At 42.2% G+C, this 12225-nt stretch overlaps 1 protein-coding gene across 6 annotated transcripts in view; it reads left to right on the top strand.

The window, feature by feature from the left end:
- The window catches only part of Ddhd1 (DDHD domain containing 1), a 67419-nt gene that overhangs the window by 49513 nt on the left and 5681 nt on the right, over positions 1-12225 (top strand). For 4 of the 6 annotated variants that reach the window (XM_028758416.1, XM_028758418.1, XM_028758419.1 and 1 more), the window contains 4 exons: positions 5821-5970; positions 8202-8454; positions 9358-9549; positions 11913-11996. In XM_028758416.1, the coding sequence (XP_028614249.1) occupies positions 5821-5970; positions 8202-8454; positions 9358-9549; positions 11913-11996 (679 nt within the window). The remainder of the gene's footprint in view (positions 1-5820; positions 5971-8201; positions 8455-9357; positions 9550-11912; positions 11997-12225) is intronic. The other 2 variants (XM_028758420.1, XM_028758417.1) reach the window with 1 other exon arrangement.

Consider the following 12225-nt stretch of genomic DNA (forward strand, 5'->3'; position numbering starts at 1 on the left):
CAGCTTGTCCCATCTGGGATATAGGAAAGCAAAGATGGGTCAGGAACATATGTCCAATACAGCTTCCAGTCGCCATTGTCAGGGCACTCAGCAAGCTCACAGGTCAGCCCCATTCTTTCTTTGTCCCAGCATCAGCATGTCTCACCAGTCACTCTGGCAGCCACCATGCTCCTTCAGCATCCTGCAGAAAAAACACAAACATGCCCTCTTCCCTGTATTAGATACCTGATCAGGATCATGCCATATGCCAGTAAGTAGATCCTTCCTTTTCACCTAGGCATAAGTATGTCTAGTTGTAGGGTGCCATAGACACTCAGCAGAAAGTTCCTTGGCATCCAGATTTTTTTTTTAATTTTAAAATAAAAAGAACATGATTTAAATAAACTTGTGGTATACCGGAATATACCTCCCCCTTTTTTATTTTATGAAGATATTGTTTTAAAGTTCCACGGGCCCCTTCCACAATACCTTGTCCTTGAGGATTTTAAGGAATCCCAGTAATATGAATAATATTAAATTGTTAACAGAAAGTCTCAAATGCTCGACTGCAATAGCCAGTTCCATTATCTGTTTTTTTATTGGATATTTTATTTACCTTTCAGATATTATTCCTTCCCCCCCAAAAGCCCCCATCCCATCCCCCCCTCCTCCTACTTCTATGAAGGTGCGCCCCCACCCATCTACCCATTCCTGCCTCTCTACCCTCGAATTCCCCATACTGGGGCATCCAGCCTTGCCAGGACCAAGGCCCTCCTCTCCCACTAATGTCCAACAAGGCCATCCTCAACTACATTAATTGCCAGCACCACTGCTTCTGCAATTTCTTTGATACAAGAAGTTAAGACTTTTTTAATCATTTGGAAAAAAAAAGTTACTAATGTGTTAGATATACAAGAGGATTTAGATAGACATTTGGAACATCAGATTGAAATTATTGAAAGGAGGTTCAGAGTTTAAGAGTAAGGAACCATCTCAAATGTCATGCCAAATACCAGTGGAGTTGTGTTACTTCTAAAATTCATGATAGTCATTATAATAAGGAAGAAGTTTAAAGACACTTGCAGGGTATTTGGCATAATGTTAACACCTCTCTGAATGTTTTAACTTTGCATAGTGAGATTATGAATTTAAAGAATGCTGCTGCCGGGCAGTGGTGACGCACGCCTTTAATCCCAGCACTTGGGAGGCAGAGGCAGGTGGATTTCTGAGTTCGAGGCTAGCCTGGTCTACAGAGTGAGTTCCAGGACAGCCAGGGCTACACAGAGAAACTCTGTCTCGGAAAAAAAAAAAAAAAAAAGAATGCTGCTTTGCTGAGCTTTGCTCATCATCAGCTGCAGATAATGCTGATAAAATTATCCATGGTTTGACAAAGCTTCAAGAATGGCATATATAGCTTGATCACTCTAGCCCTTCTTGTCCTGGGAATACTTTTATTCCTGCCCATCGTGTGAAAGCTTGTCTTTAACAACATGGACATGTTGGCGGCCAAAGTACATGGCTTAAAACTGAAAATGGACCCCCATACAGAGTTATTAATTTAACAGGCTGGCAAGCCAAGGACAGGTAAGATTCTGCACAGAGCCTTACCAACCTAAGACATAAGTGCATTGCTTTGGTGTCGCTGCCCACTCCGACCCACGGAAAAAAACAGTGACACACGGAGTTCTTCTCCCAACGCAGGTTATTCAGGAACCCTTACATTCTTCAAAAAGCCCCCAGCCTCTCCTCCACCGCCCTTAAATCCCTCTGCCTTCTCCAATCAGAGCCTGCCACGTCGGTGCATGTGATACGACAATGGGTATGGCAAGATCTGACGTTGCCCTACGTAGCAGACGGCCCGATTATGCATAGCAGTGAGCCTGCGCAATATTGCCTGTGGGCGTGGCTTCTTCAGGGGCGTATGAGGAAGTCAGGTGTTAGCCTCAGGTGCCATTTTGGAATGGCCACCACACCCGCTTCCTATACTTTGGATAATGCATATTTCATGATGGGTAATGAAGACATCCTTGTCAGAATGACCTAAGACAGGCTCAGTCTTGTTTATGAAATAAAAAAGGGGGAGGATGTGGAGAGCTTTTGGGTCTGCTTGGCAGGAATCTGACATGGGCCAAGGACAAGGAAATGGGCTTCAGGCAGGAATCTAAATCTTAGGCTAGAACAAAGAAATAATTTCAGGCAAGAATATAAAACTTAGGCTATAACAAAGAAGTAGACTTCAGGTATGAAAATGACTTTGGGCTAGGACAGGGATGTAGGCACAGATATTTTGGTCATCCTGATAAGCCCTTAGAAACAGTGATCATGGGAGTGATCATGGGCCTTTGTTTATTGCCTTGCTTGTTCTTTGACTATTTGTGTTTATTGTCTTGCTTGGTCCTTGACTATTTGCATCTATTGTATTGCTAGTTCTTCAATCTAGAACTGACCTTAATACTTGCATGTAATTAAAATGGTATAAAAGCCAAAAGGAAGAGTAGGATGAGATAGGGAGATTATGGGAGTGGGGGGAGGGGGGAATGGGGAAAGGGGAAAACATCTGAAAGGTAAATAAATAAAATATCCAATGGGGGGAGGGGCAAAAAAGCACATTGTTGAGCTGTGCTCATAACTCAGTGGCAAAGTACTTGGCCAGCATGCTCAAGGCAGAAGGCCTAGGACTCACAGGAGGTGAAATGGGAAGTCTGAAGCATATGTTTAAGGAATATGCTCTCAGAGTTATGCTACTCTACAGTTTGAATTCCAGCTCTACCTACATGATCATATGTAATTAATGCTAAAAATACTAATGCACCCGGTAGATAAAGTAAACCCTTTTAGTAGAGAGTTAGAACACAGTAAGTATATTGTGATCGTAAATTTCATACCACATGACTAGAACCTGTACGCTATAGTTGAGTTTCTTTTGATACAAGTCATACATAGCTTAAAAAAGACTCCTCACAGTTATTCAGAGGAAAAGAGAAGTCTGGATTAAAGAGAAGTATCTTAAGAACCCGATGAATTATACTTGGGACTTAAGGAGTCCGAAGAGAACAGAAGTTTCTCTGTGTGGATAGCCATCAGATAGTGACTTGAGAATGCTAGTGTCCATCCTCTCTGAGTTGACTGTTGAGAGCGGTGACCAGTGTCAGTGTGTGATGCGCACAGTTACACGTTGGTTTGCCTGTGATTTTTTTTTCCTGTCCAGTTAGTGATATTAGCCAAGCCATGGAACAGTTCTGAATCCAGTTGTTTACTCATATCTGAATAAATACAGAGCTAAAGTAAACACCTGAAGTTCTTTTTTGTCTTCAAAACTCTTTGGAGGTTAGTGGGATGGATGGCTCAACAGGGAATGTCTCCTGCTGTGCAAGCCTGGTGACCTGACTTCAATCCCTGCAGCCCACATCAGGTTGAAGGAGACAATCAACTTTATGAAATTGTTCTCTGACCTCCACATGTGTGTCATGGTACACACATGCCCCACACACACATACAGACCATACATGTACACAGTCAAAATGATTTTTAAATCTTTTGATTATTTTGCAGTCATAAGTAAAGCAGTCTTTAACCTCCTATGAGAGAACAGTGCAGTCCTCAGCATGTCCCTCACACTGCAGTCATCATAAGTATACGATATGGAAGGATTGACTAGCCAATCAGGAAGCATTGTGCACAGAGTGTCATAACTTTCTCTTCTCACCCGTTTTTGGTATATTGGGTGGCTGGTGTGAGTGTGCGCCTGTGTATATGTACATGAGTGTGTGTGTGTATTCGGTGTCTGCACTTGAGTATGCAGGCGTTTGCCCAATATACATAACCGAGCAGAGCACAAAGCCAGCTGTCTCCCTCTATCACCTACCGTATTGCCTTTAGATGGAACTGGGTGGCTGGCTTGTAGGGTTTCAGAATTCTTCTACTGCCCAACAACCCTGGGGCCACAGGCATGCATAACCACACCCAGGATTTGCTTTGAATTTGGGAGATTCAAATTTAAGTCCTTCTGCTTAAAGAGTAAGTGCTCTTACCCACTGAGCCAATCCCCACCCCAACCCTTCTTTTTATCTTTTGAGGTAGAATCTTGCCAAGTAGCCCAGGCTAATCTTGAAATTACAGTGTAGCCCAGGCTGGCCTCAATCTGCCAGTTCTGCCTCAGTCTCATGAGTGTTGGGATTACAGACATGAGCCAAATGTGTGACTTGATTTTCTATTTCTTCCAGCCCTTCTCTTCTCATTTTACAGAAGAGCTGGATTGTATCCTCTGTGTCCCTGGTGTTTGCAGTGCTTCTCCTTGGGCTGGGCACAGCTTTGGTGATAACACATTCGAGGGCTCCAGGTTCAGGAACATGAAGGCACCATTTCAGAATATTCATTCAAAATAAATATTCATGCCTGTTTCTTCATTTAGAAGTCATTCTCTAGTCTCTTTGGAGAAAGTCACAGGTGTATAAAGTTGGAGGCCAAGACAGTCCCAGTATAGTTAGGGTGATATGATGGGATATTAAGATGAGACTCTGACTTGCATGATGCCTTTTTATTCTGGGTCGGTCTTTCACTCTCTCCTCTAGAGTTCCCCCTTCCTCCTGCTGACTAAATGTAGAACTGTCCATGTTCTGAGCACACCCAGGCAAGCTCATTCACTTTTTGGCTTCATATGCCACTACAGTGATGTAGCTGTGGGTGAGGAAAGATGCTGCTCTGACCGTCTGGTCAGCCACAGACTACAAAGACCTCAAACTTAGAGAAATGAGATTTAGTGGCAGTGGAACTGCAGTCCTGCAGACTCCAGTTGTTCTCACCCATCTCCATCCAGGAGTGGGAACCTGCTTCCATCCTCGAGTGTTCCCATTGAGACAGCTGCATGTGCTGCTTGAGATTGTCTCTTGCCTCATTTGTCTTAAGAGAGGGTTTTTTTTTTTCCAAATTGGTAGTATCCCAATTTGGGGGCATGTTCACACACTACTCCTCAAATATGGGTCAAGTTCTGTTCTTTACTACCTAAAAAGTAAATTAAGACTATCTTCCTTAGGGGGCTGGAGAGATGGCTCAGTGGTTAAGAGCACTGACTGCTCTTCCAGAGGTCCTGAGTTCAAATCCCAGCAACCACATGGTGGCTCACAACCATCTGTAATGAGATCTGATGCCCTCTTCTGGTGTGTCTGAAGATAGCTACAGTGTATTCATATATAATAAATAAATAAATCTTTAAAAAAAAAAAAAAAAAAAAAAGACTATCTTCCTTAAACAGTCAGAGATCTGAGCGTTATCATCCCAAGTAGATTTTCTCCCACACCCAGTTTTTCAGTCTTACCTATTTTCTGAAACATCATCCAGTACCACTCTCTCTGCTTTAGTCTGTGTATCTATCAGTCTTGACTGCCGTTCTCCCAGCAGTGATACTCTAGCCTCAGCTGTAGAAATCCTCGCTGTCTTACACCGGCCTTGGCATGCTGCACCTCCGTGAAGCCCTCAGAGTTGGAGGCTCCCCTCTTCTTGGGAACAGCAGTGATCTTGGCCCATCACACCATCCTAGCTCAGTGTGTTCCTGACTAGGATAGAAACACAGTGACAGACTTCTCCTCACCGCCCTCCTTCCCTCAGTTTTAATTTGTATATTGTATATTTTAAAATAATGAAAACCCTCCTGGAAGTAAATTATTATAAAATCACTAATGGCTGTAGACAGTAGACAAAATAGACTGTAATGTAGACAAAACTTACTTAAAACAAATAGAGGTGACGTTGTTGCTTATATTTTATTATATAATGTTATCTTCAGATTCTATGAAAATAACACTCCATCATTTTGTAAATTTAGAATGGCTTTTTTCATTTTAGGTTGAAAATTTCTTCTGTATGGGATCTCCGCTAGCAGTTTTTTTGGCATTACGCGGCATCCGACCAGGAAATACTGGAAGTCAAGACCACATTTTACCTAGAGAGATCTGTAACCGCTTACTAAATATTTTTCATCCTACAGACCCAGTGGTGAGTTTCAGCATCAGCTTTCTAGATAGTGAACTGCTGCTCTGTGAGAAACCTTGCCAGGGACCATGAATTAACAAGGGAATTCATTATCTGGCTAATTGGGAAAGGTTATATTTTTAATACTTGTATTTTTGTTCATTCAGAGTTCATGAAATAAAAGTGTTAGGAGAGAATCTTCTATTGTACTGGTAACATCTTATCAGGGACTGAGAGTTGGCCCAGTTGTTAGGAGCACTTGCTGTTCTTGCCTAGGACCTGGATTTGGTTCCCAGCGTCCATATCAAACGACTCACTATCTTCTGTAAGTCCAACTTCAGTGGGGTCCCTCCTCTGGCCTTCATAGGCATTGTATGCACATGGTACACATATATATAAACCAACCTCTTTTTTAAAAATGCGTTATAAAAATAATATCCGTGGACAACTGTACAGGAGACAAACATCTACTTTACAGACTTTAAGCTATTTTAATTTTGATGGCCTGGGAACAAGTAAGTTTAAAATATCCTGCTTTAAAGGCTGGCAAGAGAACTTGTAAAGGTGCTTGCCACCACACCTGTCAACTTGAGATTATTCCCCAGAACCCACATGGTGAAAGAAGAAAAGCAACTCCATAAGTTGACTTCTGTCATCGACATGTTATAGTATACAAAAATAAATAAGTAAATATATATTTAAGATGTCCTGCTTTAAGTAATGTTTTTCTAAAACATGCTATAAAAGTGAGATGATTCTGGCAGATCCTCTTAAACCAGAAACAAGAAAGGAGGTAAAATCATGTATTTAGTTGAGTGAAAGTGTAAAATACTTGTTTTTTTTTTTTCAATTTTCTACTATATTTGTGTTTAAATGTTTTTAAATGTAAACACTTCAAGATCTTACATCCAGGCGTAAATAGTGAGAGCTGAGAGGAGGTTTATAGACAAGACACATCGGGCTGGAGAGATGGCTCAGCGGTTAAGGGCCCTGACTGTTCTGCAGGGATCCTGTGTTCAACTCCCAGCAACCACATGGTGGCTCACAACCATCTATAATGGGATCTGATGCCCTCTCCTGGTGTAGACAAGACACATGCTTTCAGGCTGGAGTACAGCTCAGTGGTGAAGTGCTTGCTCACCTTGCAGGAGGAACCTAGTTTGATTCTCCACCACACAGAATGAAGAAGTTTCCTTACATCTTGTTAGGGATAATGGTTAGTACAGTGCACACACACACGGTAAAAACGATTTTAGATATCTAAAGTTAGCTTTTATTATAATTGTGTGATGGCCTTTGAAAGACCTTTAGCTAGTACCAACTAAACACTGACTGGCAGACTATTTGAATTTTAGAAAGTCCCATGTGTCCAAGCTTACAACTGCCCCATGTAAGAGAAAGCTCCAGCTGAAGAGCTGAAAGTAAGCTTCTGCCAGGATGATAGCCCTAAATGTGTTCGAGGCTCAGATGCAGACTACAGTCATGGAAGGCACTTCGGAGACTAGTATGTTGTATGTTTTACTTCATGCATGAATTCTGTCTTCTTTGTACAGCTCATTTTTAGCTTTTACATATTTGGTGCTGGAATTCAAACCCAGAGCTTCACATGTCCTAAGCATGCATCTTGCCCAGCTGCTTTGCTTTTTCCTAATGTTTTCTTAATGCTTTGTGCAGATCTGCACTAGCCAGGTTTTACAGACCTGCTCTCCTCTTCCTATAAGACAGCTCTGAGATTTTTGTGACATAACAAATGGCAGTGAATTGGTGACAGCAGCGAGAATCTACACTATGGGTTCTCACGCCTCACTGCAGCTAACGAGTGACTTGCTGGACAGTCACCTTTCATTGGCTTTCAAGTTAGGCTCTTATTGGAGTCACCCATAATAGAAAATTGGCCTTATTTCCTACAGTCTGGGCTGTCATCCACCTCAGCTTTGTTAGTCTGACACAAGGCTTGTTAGATCATGTCAGAATACAGTAAAACAGTCTTTTTCTCTAAAAATGAATTAATAGACACTGTTAGTCAATGATAACTCATTCTTTGTTGTTGTTCTTTTGTTTTTTTATAATCTCACTATTAGGGACATGTAATTAGACAGCCTCATATATTAACATTGAAAAATGTTTTTTCAAATTGCCATTTTCTAAATTTCTGCTCTAAGATTTTTATTCAACAGCTTTAGGAATAAACATTATACTAAAATCCAGAAATTATGAATTAATATCATATTTCTTTGCATTTTTTTTAAATCTAGGCATACAGATTAGAACCGTTGATTCTGAAACACTACAGCAACATTTCTCCAGTCCAGATCCACTGGTACAACACTTCAAACCCTCTACCTTATGAGCATATGAAGCCAAACTTTCTCAACCCAGCAAAAGAACCTACCTCAGTTTCCGAGAGTGAGAACATTGCAGCTGTCCCGAGCCCCGTGACCTCCCCCGTCTTATCTCGGCGCCACTATGGAGAATCTATAACTAATATTGGCAAAGCAAGCATATTGGGTAATTCTCTCATTTCTTATCTATAAATGTAAGCACTTCATGTGTAAGTATTAAATTGGTTGGAAACACGCTGTTAGAAAACTTTCACCTGTCCATCTCCTCCATTAGCTTCCTTGCTGCCTGAAGCAGGTGCTCTGACATCCTCTGATTGGACTGAATAAAGGAAAGGGCATGCTGCTGCTCACTATAGACTTGGCTCTGTGACTTGCTGAGGGAGCCTAAAAAATGCTGCTGCTGTTATTGCTCTTGTGCATTCTGGGCGCATCAAGGACTCTAATGTCGTCTCAAAGTGAACTCATTTAGTCCTTTTGCTTCTTAAGGCAGTAGGGATATTTCATCTCTCCTTGAGTAATTTCTTGTGCCAACATAGAAATTGGGCATGTCAATTGCACAGCACTTGAATTTGTCCTTTGTTTCTGACTGAGTGTCCTTCATGTAAGTGCCACAAGATGGCACTCTTAAGTAGGCCTTAGCTATCAAACTTCCTTGCTATTTGACATCAAGCACAAAGGTTACTAATGGCATTTTATAGCATAAATTTAGTAAGACATATACCTATTAATAGTAGGTAGATGCCCCATGTCAGCAGTATGGGTCTTTTGTTAGAAGTTCTAATCTTGCCATATACTTCTATAACAATGAGCATTTAGATAAAATAACACCTTGGTTGCTTTGGTTGTATATTCCTGTATCTGTATTCCTAGAATTTATACTTTCCTTCTTTTAAACATCATTCTTATTTAGAAACCTACAGTGGAAATTGAAATATTTTTTAGGTCCCCACCCTGGGAACAAATGAGTAGGGCTGATTCCCTCTGCCAGTCGGCTGTAATTGTGGGTGGTGCTCTCCAGCGTGCTGTGAGGTGAGTCAGCAGAGTGACTGCCCTGCTCTGTGACCTACAGGGGCTGCTAGCATTGGAAAGGGGCTTGGAGGAATGTTGTTCTCGAGATTTGGACGTTCTTCAACATCACAGCCGTCTGAGCCATCTAAAGACTCGATGGAAGATGATAAGAAGCCCGTGGCTTCTCCCTCCACCACCACCGTGGCCACGCAGACCCTACCGCACAGCAGCTCCGGCTTCCTCGACTCTGCATGTTAGTTCTACAGTTCTCTCCTTGAGCGTCTGTGCTTTTATCGCTGTAGCTTGGGAGGGCCGGGGAGGGGTAGGGAGAGCGGAATACTAGTGGTCCCGCTCAAGTCGGAAGTATTTTTAAAAAAAGGTAATGAGAATTTTAAGAATATTTTCTAGGCAAGTGTAGTTTTAGTGTCTGCATTGACAACTTGCTAGCTTATAACCAAGACTCTAGCACAAGGGTCTAAATTATCAAGCACAAGACCAGTCTCTGGGGTAGGCACCCCTAGCTTTTACAAAGTACACTTTTATTAATACAGTCATCAAGGTTTAAATATCATGTCACTCTAGGTGTATCTTCTGTCTGACACACAGCTCTGTCCTGCAGCTAACCACACACTCCTCTACAGCTTAGGAGCCCTCCAAGGCCGAGGCATTCTATTGGGTCCCACTGTATGTCTTTTGTTCCTGCCCTGGTTACCAGTGGACAGTAGGGAGTTCTGTGAGTAGGTACATGAAGCATTAAGGTGGATCTCTGTTTTCAGTAGACTTTAAGATTAAACTGACATAACTGTAAAGCACTGGCTCGTTAGTGAACTTGTGAGTGTCTGGTGATAGCACTGACACCTTGTGTCTTTCCATCAATGATAAGAAGAGACAAACTCTGAGGTAGCTGCTCCCTTTCTGAAGCTAGCAAGAGGCAATGAACTTCTCCAGCCCTTTTAACAGACTCCATTGCAGTTACTGGGAGCACTGTGTTCTTACTTTGTCTGCCACCGTGAATTTTGAAATGGACCAGCTACCAGAACAGGTCTGGGTGGCATCCAAGAGGCTGCCCTGCTCCTCCACACACGGTCCACCCCAGGGTGACTAGCCAGCAGGGCTGGGCCAACAGCGTCTGTCAGTCCTTTCCAGTGCTAAAAATGTGTTTGCGAGTCATTAGGGCCATGTGTGAACAATTCTTTTTAGATGTTGATATTTGTATAAAGTTCATTTTTCTTCTGAGTTCTTACACTGCTTCTTACTTATTTTTAGTTAGAAACATGGTTGTAAATATATAAACTTTAGTGTCATGCAGAAATCAAAATAGTTAACTTCTGAAAAAATGATTTTGAAGTAAGTTTGTAAAATGGCACTAAGAAGTTACAGTTCTTCATAATCTTGCCAGTGCATGGCAGTGATACCGGTGAACGGGAGAATACACACTGGGGCCAGACACTCCCAGGAACAGTTGAGACCCCAGAAAAAGGAGTGAACACACACAGAATCTGATCAAAGAAAATCCCGTTCCGTTTTGTGTACTAATACAAATGTAGAGAACTCTTCCTTCCTAAGCAGTGGGAGCTCAGCGGAACAGAAATCATCACACATGTCCCCTCAGACCCAGACCCTAGTGTGTGCTGTGTATGCAGCCTCCGGTCCTGCTGGGCTACACCCTAGCCATGCTGTGTCATGCTTGCATGTAAATGCTGTACCAGTCAGTCTTAATGTTAAATTTCACCTGTAGTCTCTACCTCTGAGATAACCATGAGTCTCTGTTTCATATAGTCAGCTCTAAATAGATAGGACTATCAGAGTCAGACCGTGTCCGGAAAAATCTGTCTTCAGTTGCTCAGGGTCTGGATTCCTGATTCTTGGACTTGCCTCAGTAGAGTATCCTTCTGTGTAATCCTGACTTTTATGCCATAATTGCTGTCTTGCAATTCTGAAACTCTCTCTTCCTTAAATCTTTGTGGAATCTGACTGTTGTGATTAGGTGCCTGGGCCTCCTTCCTCCTCCTCCCTCCTCACACTGATTTGCTTCAGCTCTTCTGGATAGCCTTCATTCTGATGCCACTGTCTTTGAATCTCATTATCTGAGGGGAAGGAGGACACAGACTGAATCCATGATCAATCCTGTTTTCTCTTTGAAGAGTAAGTCCTGTCAGGTGTCCTTTATTGTCATCGACTTGACCCATCTTACATAGCTATCTTTAACTTCTTCAGAAAGACAAGGCTTATCCTAAAGCATTTTATAGTTTCATTTCTTGTGTTCCTGCCAGACTTTTTAATTGGGTTGGGTTGGAGGGGGGATTATTTGTTTTTCGTTGGTTTGGTTTTTGTTTGGTTTGGTTTTTGCCCTCTAGGATACAACATAAATTAGCACTAAGTTAGAGGAGTATCTGAGCTATTAACAGATTCTGACATTACACTTGAGAGTTGAACTGTGCTCATATTTTCCATGAAGGGGCTCCTGACAGAAGCCTAGAGGTGTGCTCCTCTCTGTGTGCTAGGCTTAATCAGCTTGTTTGGAATGTGGCTCTTAACAATTGGCCACTGCAACACTGAAGGCCATTGTAACTATCAGCCTTGCCTTTACAGCGTCTTGTTTGTTTTTCTTCACAGATTTCAGACTTCAAGAATCGTTCTTTTATCTCCCACAACTTCTTTTTCCGGAAAATGTAATGCAGAGTAAAGATGATAGCCTCGGTATGGTATATGTCAGGAGTGGCACTCAGCACTCTGAAAATGCTCTCCTTAGCGATCCGCTCAGTGAGAAATGGGATCAGCTCCTCTGAGAGCTGCTTCACTGCTGCCACTGCAGACTATGTGTGTTCTCATCTTCAATGGTAGAGTCCATGCCCACTTCAGATGCTGAAAAACACAGTGCCCCTACAAAAGAGGGACTTGGAGAGGAGAGGGCATTAGGCCTGTGTCA

Source organism: Grammomys surdaster, unplaced genomic scaffold (assembly GCF_004785775.1).
Source record: "Grammomys surdaster isolate TR1022 unplaced genomic scaffold, NIH_TR_1.0 126198, whole genome shotgun sequence".
Classification (NCBI taxonomy): Eukaryota; Metazoa; Chordata; class Mammalia; order Rodentia; family Muridae; genus Grammomys; species Grammomys surdaster.